At 34.2% G+C, this 21,005-nt stretch overlaps 4 protein-coding genes across 4 annotated transcripts; 2 read left to right on the forward strand and 2 right to left on the reverse strand.

The window, feature by feature from the left end:
• Positions 1-5,793: 5,793 nt before the first annotated feature.
• Positions 5,794-8,677, reverse strand: LOC110694396 (ankyrin repeat-containing protein At5g02620-like). Its single transcript, XM_021871566.1, has 2 exons — positions 7,728-8,677; positions 5,794-6,506 (listed from the first exon to the last, which is right to left on the reverse strand). The coding sequence occupies exons 1-2, from the start codon at positions 7,801-7,803 to the stop codon at positions 5,869-5,871; spliced, it is 714 nt and encodes a 237-aa protein (XP_021727258.1). The 5' UTR covers positions 7,804-8,677; the 3' UTR covers positions 5,794-5,868.
• A 2,669-nt stretch (positions 8,678-11,346) lies between these two features.
• On the forward strand, positions 11,347-13,340 carry LOC110694397 (GDSL esterase/lipase At3g62280-like). The gene is made up of 5 exons (XM_021871567.1): positions 11,347-11,632; positions 11,757-11,942; positions 12,057-12,220; positions 12,491-12,761; positions 12,901-13,340. The coding sequence occupies exons 1-5, from the start codon at positions 11,347-11,349 to the stop codon at positions 13,131-13,133; spliced, it is 1,140 nt and encodes a 379-aa protein (XP_021727259.1). The 3' UTR covers positions 13,134-13,340.
• Positions 13,341-13,749: 409 nt separating this feature from the next.
• Positions 13,750-15,436, reverse strand: LOC110694399 (F-box protein SKIP28-like). The gene is made up of 2 exons (XM_021871568.1): positions 15,021-15,436; positions 13,750-14,613 (listed from the first exon to the last, which is right to left on the reverse strand). The coding sequence occupies exons 1-2, from the start codon at positions 15,321-15,323 to the stop codon at positions 14,047-14,049; spliced, it is 870 nt and encodes a 289-aa protein (XP_021727260.1). The 5' UTR covers positions 15,324-15,436; the 3' UTR covers positions 13,750-14,046.
• A 2,488-nt stretch (positions 15,437-17,924) lies between these two features.
• Positions 17,925-19,866, forward strand: LOC110694327. Its single transcript, XM_021871502.1, has 3 exons — positions 17,925-18,776; positions 18,858-19,212; positions 19,295-19,866. The coding sequence occupies exons 1-3, from the start codon at positions 17,925-17,927 to the stop codon at positions 19,864-19,866; spliced, it is 1,779 nt and encodes a 592-aa protein (XP_021727194.1).
• Positions 19,867-21,005: the final 1,139 nt, after the last annotated feature.

The following is a 21,005-nucleotide window of genomic DNA, read 5'->3' on the forward strand; positions in this document are numbered from 1 at the left end:
ATACTTGGTCACTTGTTGGGGTCATCTTTACACTACTTTGTGTATGGAGAAAATTGAAGAAGAGGTTATGAAAGAGATGGCAGATGAAACAGCTCTGTATGCATCTAGACTTTGATTATAGAGATTCGATCTCGTATTCTCGTATTTTGGGTACCATTGTCATTTGTAAATTTTTTTTTAACCAATTTATCTAAATAGCTGAAATCTATCCATACTTTTCAGTTATTGTTATTATACTATTTCAATGTTGAAGTCCGGTCACCTTCAGTTCTATGTATGCATGTGATTGTTTAGACCTAATGCATTAACCTAGTATTCATAGTAGACTTCCAAAGTTGACGGTATATTTTTAATTATCATTGCCAGACATTTAATTTGCCATTATTTTGTTTATAACTTTTAATATGAGCTCATATTACTATGTTTTTGTCAATTTGCTGATTTTAAGCTAAAATTAAGTTATCGAAACACGATATAATTTTGATTAACATATGGCACTTCCTCCGTGTTCAAATAAATGAAATTTTTTTCTTTTCCGGCCGTGTTTCCTTAATTTTAGTAACTTCTTTCTATTTTTTTACTAAAATTTTCTCTATTTTTAATAATATTTAACTAATTAATGGTCCCTACAAAACCCCTTATTCTCTTCTCTCTCCTCAATTTATATCCCACTATCTATTATTTTAATAAATTAAACTAACTTTAATTAAAACTCTATAAAATTAAAAACGTTTCATTTATTTAAACCCACCCGTACATAAGAAGTTTAATTTTAAATTGTCAACTAGCCAAATCTTTTATATAATTTAAGAGTCGTTTTTGCAACACTTCATCACAACACTCCTAAGTCCAAACCTCAACTCCCAATTCTCATGCATTCTTCTTCTTTTTTTAAAAAAAAAAACAGAGAAAATAACTTCCAAATAACTCCCACATCCCTAATTAATTTTAAAAAAATAACTTTCTTTTAAAAAAAAAATCTATAACTTCTACTTATGTAACTTCCACTTATACTAATTTTTTTCCTAACAACATACATATATCCCATGCATTAGCATGGATACATTCTAGTTAATGTAGTTTAAAATTTTCAATATTGGGTAGTTTTTTAATTGAAAGAAAATTTTTAAAAGGTAAGTTTTTTCCAGAAAATTTTTAAAAGTTAGTTTTTCGAAAATAAATGTTGGTTAAAAAAGGTAGTATTTTTTTGAAACTTTTCCATCATTCTTTGCAAAACTTCATCAAAAAACATGTATGTACAATGTTTCTTCTCGTGCTGATTGCCAAAGTAATGAGAAGAACTTAGGAAGAATGAACCGTGAAAGATGATGCAGTATATTTTATCTTGTTTACTACGTAAATGACACTAGAGAATGGATGCAATTACAGGTAGTATTTTGTTCTTTATTGTTAGATCAGTTTGTAACTTTATGTTTAAATGTTTTGTATCAATTTAGGAAAAGGTGAAGGTGTTGTTTTATTATATATTCTCATTTTGAAGTTGATTCTTGTGTTTCATTTCCACTTGACATATGTTTTCAAGTTGTAATTGATATACTAGTTTAACATATATAGACGTGATGCTTTTGTACTAACATTTGCAAGTTTTGCTGTGATTTATGTACAAATCTGCACAAAATGACTCTCAAATCCTGTTATGCTTTATGTACAAACCTGCACAAAAAGATTTGAGTCTAGTATGATAGAATATCTTGTCACTATATTTAGCAGCAAGTGACATCTGAGTTATGTAGTAGCTGGAGACAAAGCCCGAATGCAGGGACTTAGCGCTATGGTAGCTCAGATTTAACTTGTGAGCTTGTAAATATTCTGTTTGAACCACTCTTGCGGACTTGATGGGATAAGGGTGCTATTGTGGATGATAATTTTTGACAGCACCTCCTAAGATTTTAGCTAAGTAAGTTGGGATTCACATTTGATACACAATTACTACTATGATTAATAATTAAAATACAAAGCCTAAACAAGCATATACACTTGAAATAATTGTTTACTAGGAATCCAAGTCTAAACAAACAATGACTGACCAGATTTGAACAACATTTTATTTTGATTTTTGAATCGTCCAATCTCTTGACAACCCAAATCACACTTCACATACTGATTTCATATGATAACCATCTCTGATCCTCGATTTTATTTTCATGCACATTGTTTGCTTTTGATCTTTTCTAAAGGTTCTTTGTATTTGATTCTTGTAATATTAAGCATCCCTCTCTTAACCCCTCTTTTATGTGGAACTGATGCTTAATCTTGCTCCGCACCTATTCTGCATGAAAAATTGAATAATTTAAAGCGATCATAAACTCAAAGAGGCTTAATTGCTAAATCAAAAACTGATATAAAACCAGACTTTTTAAAATTACGCCTAAGTTTCCAAAAATAATTCGATGCTTTTGGGACCCTATCTTATGGTTACATAGACCGACTTTTTCCTTATCCAAATCAGAATCATTTTGTGGTTTCCATGGTCCCTAGCTAAAAACATGCCGCTTTTAAAAAATCAAAATTTTATAGATCACCAATTATTGTAGGGAGAGGCCCTTTTAGCCCTCGCATAACACCTCTACAATGATCTATTTTTTTGTGTTAGAGAGCTACACGGGCGGATGATAATAATCGATCCTAGGATCCCCTAGAACCGGGAAGCTAAGGAAGTTCTAACCACTTGAGCTATCCTTCATTCTCTACAGTGATCTATTTTTATTTTGTGTTTGTTTGGGCTATTAGTAGAAGAAAGCATCATATCAATTAACGTGAAATTGTAAGTTTTTTTTAACAATAAATCCAATTTTGGTAGTTTAAGCTGAAGATGGTAGGAAATATAGGGGGAATCCCACTTATCACTTATAAGGCTTTGGTTGAAAATCAAACAACTTCATGTTACCAGCAATTTCAACTTGTGTGTAGAATTGTGCCAATGAAACAGCAAAATTCAGAATGAACACTGTCATCACCTAACTTTAGTGCAAGGTAACTATTCTAACTTCTAAACCGACTAGAATCTATATCACTAATAATCTGGTACATGATTTATACCTACCAAGTTACTTCCTGGCTTTTTAGTTGAAATTATCATGTTAATTATGAAAGATGTTATTGGGTGTACTTAGCATCTAGTGTGTGTATAAGAATCAATCTCTTCAATTAGATATTATGCAAAATTAGGTATAAACTTGGAATTATTATGTACCTTTTTTTTTGTGAAAGGAAACAAAAAATAAATAAAGGGAAACACTCGGACGAAAAGAATAATAAGGAACCGAGGAAATACAAGTGCAACCAAATAGATTAAACAATATGATTTTTCCAAACTAATAGATAATTACATTTAAATTAGATTAATCAATCCACTTTTTCATAAAATTATATGTTTAATGATAATAATTAATCTAATGGACTATTAATATCATTTTTTCATATAAAACTATAACTTAAAAAAAAAAAGAAAAAAAAAATTGATGGAGCCATGTGACCCACCATGCCCCAACATAGTTCCTCCAATGCAGGCTTAATTACCCCAAACTATTTTGAATTTTTTTTTTTTTTCTGTCTACACAAAACAAAGGTTGAATATGAGGTAGATTCTTTTCTTTAGGCATCGTTTCTTGGGTTACAGCGTTCATTGCAATGCATATAGTCGTAATCAAGAGCAAAAGCTTTTTTTTCCTGAAATAAGATATTATCACTTCAATTAATATATAATGATACTCTACGATTTTCAAGTAATTCAATGTTTTTTTTTTTTGTATAATTTGTTCAACATACAAAATGTTAAAAATGAAATAATGCCATATTTATTGATATGAATTCATAGAAAAAAGAAGGAAAGAGCCTAATTTAATCAATTTAATTTTAAAATACATAATTATCAAATTAAAGTTAAAGTGGGGTTGAAAAGTGTAAACGTATCTTACCACTTCAACAGTTTAAAGCAACCAAGTTCAGTCGCTCTTGTGTTTATCTGGTGCAGGAAATAAGGTGGCAAGTGTATCAAGCAAATCCATCCTATTTGCCAAATTCCAATAAAAATGTGTATGAAGATAGTAGTTATGACTGCCCACAAGATCCCATCCAATACTAATGTGGAGATACTAGCCATAAATGCCACCATCGTGCTATATAGGGCTTGCACAAGTAACAACAAACTCTGGTCGACCAAAAAATACATCATATCAGGAGCAGAAATCATGGACCATATCAAGCAAAACAAGACTAATATGGATGTAGACATGCCATAAATGTCTGCTAGCAAGAATGCTAAAAATGCAAATTTCTTTACTAGACTGACATCCCCGGCTTCACGTTTTAGGCTCGTAGAAAATGTAAATCCAACCGCTTATGTGATTGTTGCTAGCAGAGTTACTGCTGCAACCGTACTTAGTATGTGTCTCATTTTATCGATATTCATCTTTGGGTGAATGTATATTGTTTTCAGGTTCGGAAACACGTTGATTGATCTACACATCTTCGCCTGTAGATTTTATGCACATATTAGTTTCATCAATAATAATGTCGCTCATCATGCGCTAAAAATCTGCATAAAATTCATTCATTTTTTAATTCTTATATTTACAGACCTTAAAAACGTATTTTAATTCATTATCATTAGAAATAGAACTTCCCATCGTAACTTTTAATTTACCTAAGGAAGCTTATACATACAAGTAACTTTAATGCCACATTATGATTTCTATCAAAGAACTGCCTATTTCTAATACTCTAAGGAAAGTGGTGTAAACTTATGTTAACCAAACTAAATGAACATGTACAGTTGCACTAAATTAAAGTGATCATAACATGAATAAACATAAAAAGGTACATACCCAGTAATCATATTTCTTGCAAAGGTTGCCAAAAAGATCCATGGAAGTTGTACCATGATTGTCCTTTACGTGTCGCGTAACCTCACTATCAATGAGTAAAGCCTTGGCTAGCTGTAGGTTCATCCTTTTAAGTGCTTGGTGCAAAGGCGTATCACCTTGAGAATCAATTGTATTCTTTAAAATCCTGATGGATGGATTCTTCAAGAATTCATGTATTCTTGGTTACTTTGCAATGTGATGTTATGCAGAGGAGTGTCATTTTGTACACGAAAATCTTTCGGAACATATTGACAATTATCAATGAAAGAAATTACAGCCATTGAATCACCTCTTAAGCATGCTTTTTAATCCAGTTGAAGGGTTCTATTTGGATCACTGATAGGTTCCTTTACAATTCCACAAGCCATGGTACATTTGTGTCATTGGCTTCATCAAGGGAAGTTTTTCCCTCGTTATTACGCACGTTAATGATCCAACAGAATCTTGCTAGTAATTGCTTTGCAGTTTTTTTTTATTCACAATTAATTTATCATTAGTGTGCAAAGATTACAACTTAATGTATAATTGCTATTAAGAATCCTAATAAGGAGAAAAGCAGAAAACAATAATTAATTTTTTATAGAACACTATCTAAGTTATAATAATCAAATTGCATCTTAATTAATTCCCTAAAATACGTAAACCGCCAAGACAAAAAGGTTAAATAGTTAGTGAATGTGGTATTATTTAATTACCCTAACTTAAAGATAATTATAAGTAGTGATTTTCTCCTTTGTATCCAATCTTGTACAGAATAATTAATAATATTTCCTGCTATTTTTTGATTGAATCATTTGGGCTTGGCACAAAGTTTTAAAAAGGAATATAATAACAAAAATGTCCATTTGATACAAACAAAGGAGATTAGAGAGAGTAAAAGTAACGTAACAAGGGTAAATATCAAATGTGAGTAAGGAAAATAAGGTATTTGGTGTTTGAACACAAAAAGTGTATGAAAGTATGCCCATTATATAAATAGTGATTAATGTGAGACTTCCCTAAAAGGAAAATGGTGCAATAAAAGAACTTTACCTGAACATAATTTTAACATATGAAGCACAGTTTGTCCATCATTGCGATTTAGAATGCTAAAGTCAGGCTCCTCCAAAATTCTCAAAATTCTTTCTACAACTTGAGCACATCCTGTAGCAACAGCAACAAAGAGGGGGCTTTCACCCTTTTTGTTACAAATTTGACATAATGTTGAGTCTCTGTATAAAAAGTGCAATGCAATCTTTTCATGTTTTGAATATAAAGCCAAGTGCAAAGGTGTATCTGCTCTTTTGTTCTTTGATTTCCAAGGAGGAAAATTAGACTTCTTCCATGATTTATCAAATAATTGAAAGTCATGAATATTCAACATTGGTGCCACAAAATAGTTATCATCTTTGTTAAACCTTGCTGCAATGTGCAACGGATTGTCACCCTCATTCTTATTTTCTTTGTATATTAATTCCCTGAAAGCTTTAGCCTGCATAGTATGTATTTTGAACATGAAATGACAGTCTATTGTGCCGAAATCTCCTATTTTTGCCCATTGGTGGAGCACAGTGAATCCTTTTTCATCAACCGTGTCAAACAATTTTGAGTGCTTCTCTTGCAACAGTTTTGTAACAACACCTGGTGAAATATAAAAACAGCTAACTATTTTACAACATGTACTATTAAACAACTATTTTGAGGTAAGTCAAGCCGCAAAATTAGGTCAACGGTGGAAATCCTGCCACATGTACTATTTTACAACCTTTTATTAGGTAGTTTTTTATAGCATTTTTTTTATGAGGTAGTTTCTCACAAAATATGAGTTTTATTACGTGGTTTTTCACAAAAAATCTTATAAATAAACATTTTAAGGGTCTCAACACTACTAATAAAAGTTTAGTCATATCTTAAAAAGGGTAAATATGTAAATAATCATTTTAGGTGTATAATCGCATCAACGCTATTCATAAGAGTTTAATTATCAATCATCTATATATATATATACACACCAGCAATGATACGTGTAATCTCCTAGTGTGTCTTTAGTTTTTTTTTTTTTTATTAAAAAAATCTATTAATTAAGGAAATAAATCATTTACAAGAATACTATTATTTTTTTATACATATTCCATATTAATATAGTAATTATTATATTTAAAATAAAAGGATTTCACAAATCTTTTTACAAAAAATTGGACAACTATAAATAAAAAAAAAATATATCATATTCTTAAAATAATTTGTGACCTGTTTTACAAGAAAAAATGTTACTCAGATTTTTTGCCTACTTCTGTTTTAGTTGTGTATTAGAAGCTACATACAACTGAAAATAAAATGCAAATACCAAATCAACATATCACATAATTTTATTATTCCTTCACTAATTTATGATTATATAATTTATCAATTAGTGATTTATAACTATATATAACTATAGATCACCGTGCATGGCACGGGATGTAACCTAATATACTTTACAAAGGTAGTGATTTCTTTCCCTCTCACATTCCTTACTTTTCAATAAAAATATTAACCACACTCTATATCTTCTTTTATAATTTTTTTAATACCCCAACTACTCCACTTACATTTTTTTTATACTTAAGCCAATTAATTTGTCTAAAATTATACGCCAGTCATAGTGTAACACTAACTTAAAAAATTGTTGAGAGCAACAACAACAATATTTCATCCGTTCTAATATACTTGACATAGTCAAAGATGACATACTTCCTTCGTTTGTCTTTAATCAATTAATCTACCAAACACTATGTGACGGTCCAAGTGTAACTTTAATTAAAGATAATGAAGGAAGTAAGTGATTATTTCTCAAAAATAATGAGTAATAATAAGACAAACCTGAACATCTAGGTGCAAAATGAAGAGGGGTGGAACCATGTTTACCACTGAGACGACTATAAGAGCCATTAGACATCAATATCTTTTCAGCAACATCGTTTAACCCATTTTATACAACAAGAAAGAGTGGGTTGTTCCCATATATGTCAACCATGTTACAAACCTCTTCTACATCATCATCATCCATTAACAATAAAATTGCCATCGCACCCTCTTCATTTTTCTTTTCAATAGCCAAGTGCAACGGCGTCTTCAAGGTCCGTGAAACTGCTAACCAGGGCCTGTTATCATAGAATAATCGTGCTTGTCGTGGTCCGACCCATGGTTTGCACACGTCAAGGATGTGTCGAATGAGTTCAACACTTTTCGACTTTACCATGGCCGCAACATGAAGAGGATTCCAATTATTCCTCTGATCTTTTTGGTAAAGGAGGGCGTGTTGGATATCTTTAGGTAATATTTCTTTTGCTTCTTCTAAAAATTCGACCTTACTATTCCATGTTGCGAGGTGGAATATATTGCCTGCGGCAACACTTCCATCCGTTGGCATGTATTGATACAGGAAGTATTGTTTTGGTACACTACAAAAATCAGGTCGAATTCCAACGGACTGGTTTCGACGGACACGTAATTCCGTCGGAATAATCGGTAATTTCGACAGATTTATTTTCCATCGGATATTTCCGACGAATTCAAAAATTTCGTTGGAAACCCGTCGGATTAATTTTCCGTCAGAACACTAAATTTCAGACGGAATTTATATCCGTCGGAATTTAATTTTAAAAAAAATTAATAAAAAATACCAAACCCTAAATACAGCCAAGCCCACCCCCCACTTCATTTCCGTCTCTTCTTTCCCTTTTCTCCTTCTCTTTCTCTCTCCTCTCCTCTCCTCTCCTCTTCTCTTTCCTCTTCTTCTCGAACTCCTCCGTCCTCCTCTTCTCTCTCTCCGTCCTCCTTTCCATCAACAACAACAACGACGCTACAACGTCAACCACCACCAACATCAACACCAACAACAAAGGCACAACAACAACGGTTCCACCAACCACCATTGCAAGCCACCCACTCTCAAGGTTTTTGTTTTATAGATCTAGTTTTAATTTAGGTTAGATTGTAGATCTAGTTAATTTTTTATGTAATTGTAATGTTAATTTATAAATTTTATTAGATAATTGTATATTTGTATATTTCCTTTAATTTTTGTTGTTTAATTATCCTTTTTTTAATTTTTTTATGAAATTCTTATTAAATATGTAGATCTACTGGTTTTTTTTTTTGTGTGGTATTTTTCGATTTTGTTGTCTTAATTTTCGTATTTTTGGGCTAATTTTTTTTTTTTGGGGTTAATTTTCGATCTTTTGCGTTTTTTTTTTTTTTTTTTTTTTTGCTAAGTTTCGTTTTTTTTGGGGTTAATTTTTGGTGTGGTGGTGTCGATGGTGGTGTGTGAAGGTGGGATAGGGGCTGGTGTGGTTGGTGTCGATGGTGGTTTGTGAAGTTGGGGTTAATTTTCGGTGGTGTGTGAAGGTGGGGTCAATTTTTGGTGGTGTCGGTGGTGGTGTGTGAAGGTTGGATAGGGGCTGGTGTGGTTGGTGTCGGTGGTGGTTTGTGAAGTTGGGGTTAATTTTCGGTGGTGTGTGAAGGTGGGGTTAATTTTTGGTGGTGTCGGTGGTGGTGTGTGAAGGTGGGATAGGGGTTGGTGTGGTTGGTATCGATGGTGGTGTGGTTGGGGTCGGTGTACAGAGTGGTCTGGTTGGGTGGGCCGGTGGTTATAGGGTGGGAGCTGGTGGTGTGGGCTGTGGTGGTGGTGCAGTTTTTTTTTAATAGGATTTTCCGATGGAATTTCCGTTAGAATTTTCCGGCGGAAAAATATCCATCGAAAATTTTCGACAGACTTTTCCAAGCCGGAAAATGTCTTCCGATAGAAAAATTCCGTCGGAATTTCTGTCTAAAAAGGTCATTTTTCCTACAAAACCTCTTCCGACAACCGCTGTCGACGAAATTTCCGTCGAAAATGGGTTTTCCGACCAAAAACGGGGTGTTTCCGACAAAAAAATTCCGTCGAAAATTGCCTGTTTTCTAGTAGTGGTATGTTTTTATTAGCTAATGAGGCTAGTTTTTTGAGGAATTTTACATCACCTGAACATGCTGCTTCTTTCATCTCTAACTCCAGTGATTTTATTTTCATGCTCCTGTTTGCTTTTGATCTTTTCTAAAGGTCCTTTGTAGTTGATTCTTGTTATAAAGCATCATTAACGTAAGTATGGCAATAATAATAAAATGATTTGTGATACAAGTGGAGTATATTTTTGACTTTTAATGGTCATTTTTAGTTTTTCACTAACAAGTGGACAAGATAAAAAAGGCTGTGAAAGTAATGCTTTAACAACTTCAACACGGAAGGTCGTAAGCATTGGCCGTGATGGGGGCACTAGAGGTGTAAATTAGGGTACCTCGGTGGGGTTTGGTGAGCTAGGTGAGATCGAGTTGACTCGGTTGCATTGTATTTCAAAATTAAGTCATACTAAATTATTGCGTTCAAATAGGTCGATATGAATCGGGTTTTTTTAGTTTTGATAGAAGTGGATCGGCCGGGTCAGTTTTTGACACATTTAAATGGGACAATTAATAAGACCCTGCTCATGCAACTTTTGAGAAAAGAAAAGTCATAAAAGATTTAGGCTTTACTCTCTAATCTCAATACCTTTAACTTTTGACAGTAATTAACCGCTATTTAACTACTCCCTTCATTTCATGATAATCGCCCACTTTGACGAGCACATATATATTTTTTATATAAAATAATAAAAAGTATGGTTATTGTAAGCATATAATAGTGCCAAAGTAACGCAAGTGGTACTTTTTAAGATTTATATATATACTTTGTGGATAAATCATAGTCAGATCATGTAGACATGTTATTGGATATCTAGCAATTTTTATTTTCAAAATGTTGTGTAATTGTGTAGAGCGTTACTAAAGGTAAATGATGTATTTGTATTTGGGTACCACTGTCCCCTTTTTTTGTAAAAACCAATTAATCTAACTAACATCCTATTTATTTTTGTTAAACTAAAATTACTTTTGCTGAATTGAAATTATATTTACTAATTCTCTATTGTATCTCTTCTTTAAAGTTACTAACTGAACATAACTTATTTTTACTAAACTGAAATCATTTTTATTGAATATTACAATTTTTAGGTGAAGTGAATAGAGCCTTATTGTGATTATAATCCGTACTATTTTAAGGTTGATGTCCGGAGTTTTTTTAAATAAAGGATGTCACCTTCAATTCTATGTATGCATGTGATTGTTTAGACGTAATGCACTATGTATATTAGTATTCATAGTAGACTTCTAGAGTTGACGGTATCTTTTTATCATTGCCAGACACTTGATTTGTCTTGTTTTGTTAATAAATTTTAATATGAGTTCATATTACAATGTTAACGTCAATGTGCTAATTTTAAGCTATAATTAAGTTATCAAAACACAATATAATTTTGAATAACACATGGTACATAAGAAGGTTAATTTTAAATTATCAACTAGCCAAATTAATGCAATTTAAAATTATCAAATAAATCACCAAGAAACGAAATAAAAAGGTGAGATTATGGTTAGCATAATGATACTAACCATATACAAGAAGATGGATATTAAGATGAGTGTAATAAGGTGTTACATGATCATGCTAATTATTGTACTAACACTCTCAAATGTTGTAAATGTAGCAGGAAGTCAAGAAAGGCCTCTTCTTATTAATTTGGGAGACGCTAATTCAGATACCGGCGGCGTGCTAGCTGGTGCTGGACTTCCCATTGGCCTGCCCCATGGAATTACATTCTTCCACAGGGGCACAGGTCGATTTGGTGATGGTCGTCTCATTATTGACTTCTTATGTAAGTATGTGTTATATACCATACATTATATTAGTACACGTACACTCGTTGTGCACAAGTTTTTGCCATTCAATTTCTAGTTTCAAAAATTTATATGAAGTGATGTAACAATATGTTCTCGCAGGTGAACACCTTAACTTGGGTTATCTAACCCCGTACTTGGAGTCACTTAAGCCAAATTTCACCAGTGGAGTCAACTTCGCCGTTGCAGGTGCAACCCTGCTGCCGAAGTATGTTCCTTTTACCTTGAGTGTCCAAGTTCGCCAGTTTATTCACTACAAAAATCGGTCATTGGAGCTTATATCACACGGTAGATATGCCCCTTACATTTCTTAGTTATGCTCATTATGTTACATAACAAGTATATCAGTATATGTTACATGAAAGTTTCCTAAGCTCTAAAACTGATATATATTTCATGCAGGAGCAAGGGACTTGATCAATGAGAAGGGGTTCCGTAGAGCACTTTATATGATCGATGTTGGACAAAACGATATCCTACTGGCCCTATACGCGTCAAACATAACCTTTGAACCAGTTGCTCAGAAGATCCTGTCCTTTCTCGAAGAAATTAGATTGGCTGTCGATGTAAGTTGTTAACTTGTGCATTATGTGCTCTCTTCATCAGAAATAAGGTGATCTAACATGACTTGATTAAGATCTAGTTTGATTGAACGTAGTCTAGTCTGGTATGGTTTGATTATAATAAAAGAAAACCATGAAATAAATCTTGTAATAAATAAGAATATATTGTTTTTGGAATCAAATTTAGTAATGAATTTGAAATAAGGTGAAGCTTAGGTTTTGTTTTTGGACAGTTTTCAAGCTCACTCTGAGGTGAATGATTATAACTTGCAGACAATCTACCAATATGGTGGACGAAAATTTTGGATCCAAAACACGGGGCCCTTAGGCTGTCAGCCAAAAGAACTTGCCCTGCATCCTCATACTGACGATGACCTTGATGATATTGGATGCTTTCGTGTTATTAACCAAGCAGCAACAGCCTTCAACGAGGGGCTTCGTCTGCTCTGTGAAGATCTAAGATCAGTGTACAAGGATGCTGTTATCGTCTATGTCGATGTATATTCTATCAAGTACAGCCTATCTGCCAACCCTGAAGAATATGGTAATAGCATTCAGAGCTTATTCTTAATCTTGGCTGTTTTAATTAACAAATATCATCCCATATTTGTTGTAACCAACCTAATAGATAAAAATCTTGCTCTTTCACTGTCATTAGTTAATGATTCGGTGCATTGTCTTAGGATTCAAAAAACCATTTACTGCTTGCTGTGGGCGTAAGCTTCCAAATAACTATGACAGAAATGCAACGTGTGGACAGCCGGGCTCTACCATCTGCAAGAATGTGTCACAGTCGATAATATGGGATGGAGTTCATTATACTGAAGCAGCTAATCGCATTGTAGCAACAAAGATACTGTCAGGAGAATATTCTACCCCACAAATGAAGCTTGAGCAGTTCTGGGATCTGCATTAGGAGCAAATCTGAGCAGCACCAATGTACTTTCTTTGAAATAAAAGCTTTTTTTCTTCTGTATTCAAGCCAAGAAAAAGATTTATGAATTTCCTATAAATAACTCTATCTTGGAGTTTGCATAAGGGGATAACTTGTCGAAAATCCTACATTAGGCTAAGCAATTTGTTCATTGAAAATGAAAGCAGAAAATGAGAACCAGAAGTTTAATCCATGGAGTTGAAGTGTCAGTGGAACTAAACAAATGCCATTAATTTCAAAGTTTTACAACTCTACTTGTGTTAGTTATCATCTACTAGCAGTCATCTATACTGCATAAATTTTAGAAGGCGAAGCCAGCAGTCCAAACACACGGTGTCAATGCTTAAATTTTGATAACTTAAATGGCAATTTTAAATAAGCAATGGAAAGTATGTACTCACTTAGCTTGGTCAAGATGAGCAGCGCAGCCTGTTTAACCAGACAATGATTGCAAAGCTCATCAATTATGTAGCATAAATTAATTAAACAGGACTGTCAAAAGAAATCCAAGAAGTCTAATTGCATAAATTTTGATTTTAAACCACATAACACTTAATCAAAAGGCTACTAGCAATAACAAATTATAGATGGGTTTAGCTAGTCAAGACTTGTAATAATTATATTGTATCACAAGTGCTATTGAGATAAAACCAAAATCTGAAAGATTTTGAATGGAAATACATTATCATAGCTTAAAAAACTGATGTGTTTTGTCGGACAAAAACAGTACTTCTACTACATGTTTTAGCAGCATCTATCATCTATGTATATTAATGTAAAGTCTAAATTTCTCTGCAAATAACTACCGTCCTACATAGTAGTAATGCTAAAGAGTAAGTAGGACAAAGGAAAAACCTGCATTTGTTTTCTGTACATCTTTGGATTATACAAAGCATTATTCTTGCCCATGTTGTGTGAGTGACTTCGCCTGACAATCCTCACATACAAATCCTTGTGAGCCAAGAGGATCAAGTTGCTCACCAGCATGTCGAGAGCAAAATGGCTTGTTACAGTGATTACATTTTGGTAGGCGAAGCCAACAGTCTAAACAAACAATGTCATTGCATATAGTTTCTCCTTGATTATCCTCATCTTCGTCAGAAACGCACCTGCCACAAACATCACACCTCGGTATGCACTGGATGCAGCCAATGCATTCAGTCTCCTTAGGGCAATGGAAGACTAACTTGATCTCTCCGCATTTAGGACATACCTCTACATCCATCATTCTGGCATCCTCGTCTATGCTACGAAAAGAGGAATTCCAGTACTTGTGATAGAACCTAGGCTTGCTTTCTGTAGTTTTAGTGATACAGGACTGCAGTATCAGAAGGTGTTCTTTCTTGATGTTGTAAATCCCATTGATCTTTATTCTAATGGAGTTGGTTGATTTCGCAGCTAAAGTTTCTACTGCTCTGAGTACTCCTTCAGGAGTTAATCCAGTACAAGCAGGTACATAGAGCTGAAATATATAACAAATTATGATTTATACTGTGGGATTTATTATTAGTCTAAACATTAAAATGATTAAATTCATATGGTTTACATAATTTCTCAAACGAAACCTCTAGAAAGAGATGGTTTATCACATTATCAATTGAGATGTTCATATTAAGAACATTGCAAGAATACAAGCTGTATTGCATTTTTAACAAGTAATTGTAGCTAATCTTGTCTTATATAAATAAAACATCTTAATACTCACTAATTGATCAAATTCTCTAAACAAACCCGAAACCCCCTATTACCTGAAATCAAATCACGTCTACGTCATTTTCTTTCTCTTCATCAAATGAATGCCTCGTACTTGTTAAATGAAAAAAATTTAAAAAAATAAAAAATAAAAACGATAAAGGTGATAAAAGTTACCTTAGTAAGAAGTGGATTTGCGATAACAACCTTCAATAATCCATCATCCGTAATCTTAAAACAATTTAGCAAAGCCAAAGTTCGAAGCCTACCATGAGCTTTTGAGGTAATATTTATCAAAATTCGATCAGTAAGACGTCTACTTAACGGCTTTTCCACCACCAAATCCAACCATACTAAAACATCATCTCTGATAGAATCTCTAATTGACTTGCAAACTTGGCTCATTTGCAAGAGTTGCTGTAATGGAAGATAGGCTAACACAAAGTACAGTGCTTGGTGGGGTGGTCCAGCTACTTCCATCGCTTCTATTCTATGCTATGTTAAAGCTGGATAGTTTTATTGAATTGAAAGGTTGGTAGTGGAGAAAAGAGGGGTAAGATGAAATAATAAGGTAATGTTCTGGTCCACTCGTATAGTTATTAGTTGATGAACAAGGATGTATAGTTGAACACGACGTGCCGACGTACTTACTATTTTAGGATGTTTAGAAAATTCACAGATAATCAATAATCAATAATAATAATAATAATAATAATAATAATTACTCAATACTAAAATAGACACCGGGAGTGATACATGTCACATCCTGGTGCTGTTTTTTTCCTCCAAAACTCCCCTTCTCTTTTTAAAATTTTTTTTTTGGGAAATTATCAATAGTTACCCAAGGTTTGAGACTTTATCAATGATACACCTACTTAACTATTGTATATCAGCGGTACACCCAAGGTATCGTACCATTATCAGCTGTACACCTACCGTCCATATTCCGTTAAAAAAACGTTAGATTTTGGTTTTTAATTACAATGAAATGCCTAAATTGCCCCCCTACCCCACAGACATTAACTCTCTCCCTCCAAACTCCAACTACCTAAATTAAAATCACCCTAAATAGAAGATCGTTCATCTTTTTCTTCCTTCTCACTCTCTCCCCTGGTTTTGCTGTTGTGAGGAACCTTAATTCAAGCGCGTTTGGAGCAAAATTTCCTGGAACTTCTGTACTACATTGTTGATCGTTAAAGGTTAGTGTTGATCTGAGCCTTCAAAATTGTGATTTTCGCATAAAATAGTTTGGTTTTTGGTATTAGATGAATATTTGTGTAAATGATTGAAGTTTGATTTTCATGTACAATTGTTACTCGATTATGGTTTGAATTATGCATGATATGCCTCTGATTATGATTTTTTGCTTAATTTTGTGTTTGTTGCACAAATAATTCGATTTGGGTGTGTTTGAGTTGATATTTCTAAGTTTGTTAGTGATAGGTAACCCTAGGTCAAATTATGTGTTATGTATTGTTGCATGCCATGTTTAAATGATTTCCATTCATTGATGATGGGATTGAATTGTGGTATTTTTCCCTAATTTTACAGAATGAGTGACAAGGTTTTGATAAGATTTAAATATAAGGTTCATAATGTTGATATTAAAGTGGATCCTGATCTGTGCAATCTCATGGATTTAATGATTGAATTTGAAGATAGGTTACAGAAAAAGGGAATAATTATATTGAAGCCTATCTTTGCTTATGCATATAGAGGCAAGCATTGGCCTATTGATGATGATGGTGGTCTGATTAGGATGTTTAGAACATTCCCTGATGCTAACTTGTATGAAATTTTGGTTGACACTGCTAAGGATTCCACTTTCATGAATGATCTAGTGTCTGAGTGGAAGGGGAAACAATTTTCTACTAAACAAGCTAACCAGGCTCAACCACCACCTGTAAATGAAGCTAACCAGGCTCAACCACCACCTCTAAATGAAGCTAATCAGGCTCAACCACCACCTCTAAATGAACCACCTCTGAACCAACAACCACCAACACCTCCTGTAAATCAAGCACCACCAACACCTCCTCACTAGCCTACAGATGATGGTGCATCACCTAGTGTTGGTCTTGAAAAGAACCCCTCTTCTGCCCAACCTTCAAATGCTCCAATGACCAAACTCAAACCTAGGAGGAGATTGAGATTGAAATACCAGTCTACCAATGATGATATTGCTACTACTGCTAAGGATACTGACATACCCTCATTAAATGATATCAATGTTGACCCCTCATTAGATGATATGTTCCCTAAGGAGTTTAATTATGATCCAACTATTACTGCTGCTGATATGCAAGAGGAGCTTGAGGGTATTGGTGTTAACATGTCTAGTAAGGAATACACTAAGGGTAGGAAGGCATTTGAGAAGGCTTGTGAAAAAAGTGCTGCATCTAAGGGTAAGGGTAAGGGCAAGGGTAGGGGGAAGGGTGAGAATTCTGCTGCACCTAAGGGTAAGGGAAAGGGTAGGGGGAAGGGTGAGACTTCTACTGCAGCAAAGGGTAAGGGAAAGGTCTTAGAACTAAGTAATGCTCTTGGTCAAAGAATTCCCCCATCTCCAGAATCACCACACACCATCTTTAAAACTTTTACTGTGAGGAGGAGTCCTAGATTTACAGTTCCACTATCTAACCCCAACATCTCTTTACCTGAAACCACCTTATTTGATAGGAAAATGCCTAAAACCACAGCTATTAGGAAGGGTTTGTGGGCAAAATCTGAACAAAAAAATAAAAATAAAAAGTCTAAAAAGTTAGTGTTGTGAGGAGAATGGTGAATTTTGATAATGTAAGTGAGGGTTCTGATGATGCAAGTGAGGGTGTTGATCATGCAAGTGTGGGTTCTAATGATGCAAGTGGGGGTTCTAATGATGCAAGTGGGGGTTCTGATGATGCAAGTGGGGGTTCTGAAAATGATGATTCTGACAATGAAGTCATCATATCTAATGACATTCAAGCTGATGAAATGGAAGAAATTAGTGGAGTCCACATGTAGAAGAAAATTGGGAGCCTGAAAAATGGGATGGCTTTATTGATTCTGATGATGATGTCAGCTAATTGAACAAGTTGTACAAAAATGGAGAAATGTATGAAGAGAAAGACTGGGAAATTCCAACTGAAACCTTGGATGCTTTTCATTGATAAGGGTCATTTGAGGGAAACCTTGAAGGACTATGTTGTCCAGGAGGGGTTTGCTTTGAATGTGGTGTATGCAGAAAATAGGAGGTACACAGTCACTTGCTATGCTAAATGTTGTGACTGGAGATTACATGCAAGCAAGCTGCCAGATGGCAGGACATGGGCTGTGAAGAAAATATGGTCTGATGTGCACACATGTAGGGGTTTGGAGACATACAACCCAATGTGCACTGTCAAATGGGCTGAATACAAAGTGATGGAGGATATTAGGGATAATCCTGATATCCCTGGGAAACCTTTGAATGAGCTACTGTTTCAAAGGTATGGCATATACATGAAGCAAGCTTCTCTGTACAGATTGAAGAGGTATGTGAGAGATGTCCTGTTTGGAGGGCATGATGAGTCTTACACTCACTTACCTACATATGTAGAGGTGATTACAAGTACTAACCCAAAATCATCAGCATTTGTAGCATGGCATGAGAGTGAGAGCATCCCAAGGGTGAACTTGTTTAGCAGCATCTTCATATCTTTTGCTGGGCAATGGAAGGGGCTCCTAAGTAGTTGCAGGCCATTAATTGGTGTTGATGGGGCACATTTAAAAGGAAACTATGGGGGTATCTTATTGTCTGCCATTGCAATTGATGGAAACAATGAAATTTTCCCAGTGGCATATTCAATAGTGAGTGCTGAAGACAAGGAAAGCTGGTCATACTTCTTTTGGCATTTGTACAACCTTGTTAAACACTCAGACAGGACAAATTGGACTATAATATCTTATAGACAAAAGGTACCTCATACTTTTGCTTTCCATCATACAATTGCATTCATACTTAGAGTGGGACTAACTGATTTGAACTTGTTCTTGCAGGGTGTTGACATAGCTTTGAAGCAAGTTTGGCCTGCAGCTAGGAGAAGGTATTGTTGCAGAAACCTTAGCATAAATTTCAAAAAGCTTTTCCCAAGTCCATTGATGTATATCTTATTCTGGAGGGCTTGCAATGCAACCTGTGCATTCAGTTTTAGAAAAGCAATGGAGAAGCTTCAAAAGGAGGGAGGTGAAGTGGTGATGAAGTGGTTTGCAGACATTGGTGATCAGTCCAGATGGAGCAAATACAAGTTTGATCTAAATGTTTGTAATGACTCAAACACATCAAACTTTGTGGAGAGTTTTAACTCAACCCTTGGGGTTGACAGGTGCAGACCTGTCCTAAATCTACTGGAGGGTATATTTTCAAGACTTTGATTCATTTTTACCTATAGTTACATAAGCTATGTTTTGCTGAATTGATATTGTTCTTGTGATAGGAATTAGAAGGGTTTGTATGGTGAGGTTGTCACCTAAGCATGAGAACTCAAAGTCATGGAATGATGATGATGTTTGTCCTAAGATAGCAAATAAGGTTAAGGACATCAGCAAGGCAACCACCACTTGCAAAGCATATAAGTCTACTCCAGGGGAGTATGAGATACATGAGGGAAAATCTCAGTTCCCATTAAGCTTGAATAGCAGGATATGCTCTTGTGGTGCTTCGCAACTATCTGGCATACCTTGCAGGCATGCCATTAAGGCAATGGTCCATGCAAAGGTTGATCCCTACAATTACATCAGCTCTTGGTATTCTGTGAAAACATACAAGCAATTATATAGCCACTGCATACATCTAGTGCCTGATATGAATCAGTGGCCAAGCATGGATGCTTTCCCTCACATTGAACCTCCAAAAATGAAAAGAGATATTGGTAGGCCAAGTAGGAACAAAAAAACGGAAGAAGGGGAGGATCAGCCTATTAAAAGATCAAGGACAGTCAAGTGTGGCAGCTGTGGTTCTTTTGGACATAATCCTAGTGTAATCCCCTATATTTTTCTTAGTAAATAATAATTATATATTTTTACGTATACAAATATTTTTAATAATTTTATATTTTTATATTTATATAAAAATATTTTGGAAAGATTTCACAAAATAAAAACGAGTTACTTACTTTGGGCCATGACTACCATTCTAACAAAAAAAAGGGGGAAAAGAGCCCATACCCTTATTCTTAATTATGTAAACTTCTTCCCCAAAACCCTCCTATAAACTCCTACTACTTTCCCTTGCCTCCTCTTTTCACTCACAATACTCAGACAAAAAAAAAAACAAAAAAAAAAAAAACAAGAACCCTCGTTATCGCTGCCTCAGCCGGAGCGCACCACCGGCGACCCTCGCTGCAGCCCGTACCACCTCAGCCGAAGCCCACCACCGCAACACCGTCGGGACCCTTCGCTGCTGCCCGAACCACCAGTCAGTTCCCTTCATTCCCCTTTCTTTCCATCTTTTCTTTTCTTGTTTAAATTCCTTCAAAGCATTAATTTTTATACGAATTTCTCAATGTTTAATAATTATTATGGTTTAATTATGCTTATGATTTATAAAGATTGTAAATTTATGAAATATACTTTACTTGAATTACGGAATTAAATTCCAGATTTTATTTAGGCGAGAATTGGGGGTTTTAAATGTTGAATTTTCATGATTTGTGACCGTGAAGATTGAATTATCCAAGTATAATATGTGCAAAGTATGTTTAAACTCAAATATCTAGATTAAAAATGAAATCTTAGATTTTGAATTATGTATGTTTAGGGTTTGAAATCGTGATTCTTCGTAATCTTTGGGCTTAAACCATGAATAATCGATTTAACTACTTACTGTGTGTTTAAATACGATCCTAACCTTAATTTTTGATGAGTATAATAATTTTCAGATTTTTTTTAGAAAGCTGAATTTTTGGGTTCAAAGCGGGAAGATTAAGTTATTTAATCATAGTATGTATAAAATTATGTTTAAATTCAATTACCTTGATTATAAACTAAATTTCAGATTTCAAATTATATATATATTAGGGTTTAAGTTATGAAATTTGAAAGTTTAATTGGGTATTTATGAATATAATTGAATTTTAATCATATATTTCAAGTTTAGATATATGTATCCCTATATTTTGCTACTAAACTGAAATTTCAGATTTTAAC

The sequence above is a fragment of the Chenopodium quinoa genome, unplaced genomic scaffold, assembly GCF_001683475.1.
Source record: "Chenopodium quinoa cultivar QQ74 unplaced genomic scaffold, ASM168347v1, whole genome shotgun sequence".
NCBI classification, from domain to species: domain Eukaryota; kingdom Viridiplantae; phylum Streptophyta; class Magnoliopsida; order Caryophyllales; family Amaranthaceae; genus Chenopodium; species Chenopodium quinoa.

Excerpts from the sequence above, each read along its gene's own strand:
- LOC110694396 (XM_021871566.1), bottom strand. The coding sequence starts at position 7,803 with ATGTCTAATGGCTCTTATAGTCGTCTCAGTGGTAAACATGGTTCCACC. Across the intron at positions 6,507-7,727 it reads TTTTGCACCTAGATGTTCAG|GTGTTGTTACAAAACTGTTG; the intron begins GTTTGTCTTATT and ends ATATTTCACCAG.
- LOC110694397 (XM_021871567.1), top strand. The coding sequence starts at position 11,347 with ATGGTTAGCATAATGATACTAACCATATACAAGAAGATGGATATTAAG. Across the intron at positions 11,943-12,056 it reads ATTGGAGCTTATATCACACG|GAGCAAGGGACTTGATCAAT; the intron begins GTAGATATGCCC and ends TATTTCATGCAG. Across the intron at positions 12,221-12,490 it reads AAATTAGATTGGCTGTCGAT|ACAATCTACCAATATGGTGG; the intron begins GTAAGTTGTTAA and ends TATAACTTGCAG.
- LOC110694399 (XM_021871568.1), bottom strand. The coding sequence starts at position 15,323 with ATGGAAGTAGCTGGACCACCCCACCAAGCACTGTACTTTGTGTTAGCC. Across the intron at positions 14,614-15,020 it reads CAAATCCACTTCTTACTAAG|CTCTATGTACCTGCTTGTAC; the intron begins GTAACTTTTATC and ends TATATATTTCAG.
- LOC110694327 (XM_021871502.1), top strand. The coding sequence starts at position 17,925 with ATGGAGAAATGTATGAAGAGAAAGACTGGGAAATTCCAACTGAAACCT. Across the intron at positions 18,777-18,857 it reads TAATATCTTATAGACAAAAG|GGTGTTGACATAGCTTTGAA; the intron begins GTACCTCATACT and ends TTGTTCTTGCAG. Across the intron at positions 19,213-19,294 it reads TGTCCTAAATCTACTGGAGG|GAATTAGAAGGGTTTGTATG; the intron begins GTATATTTTCAA and ends TTCTTGTGATAG.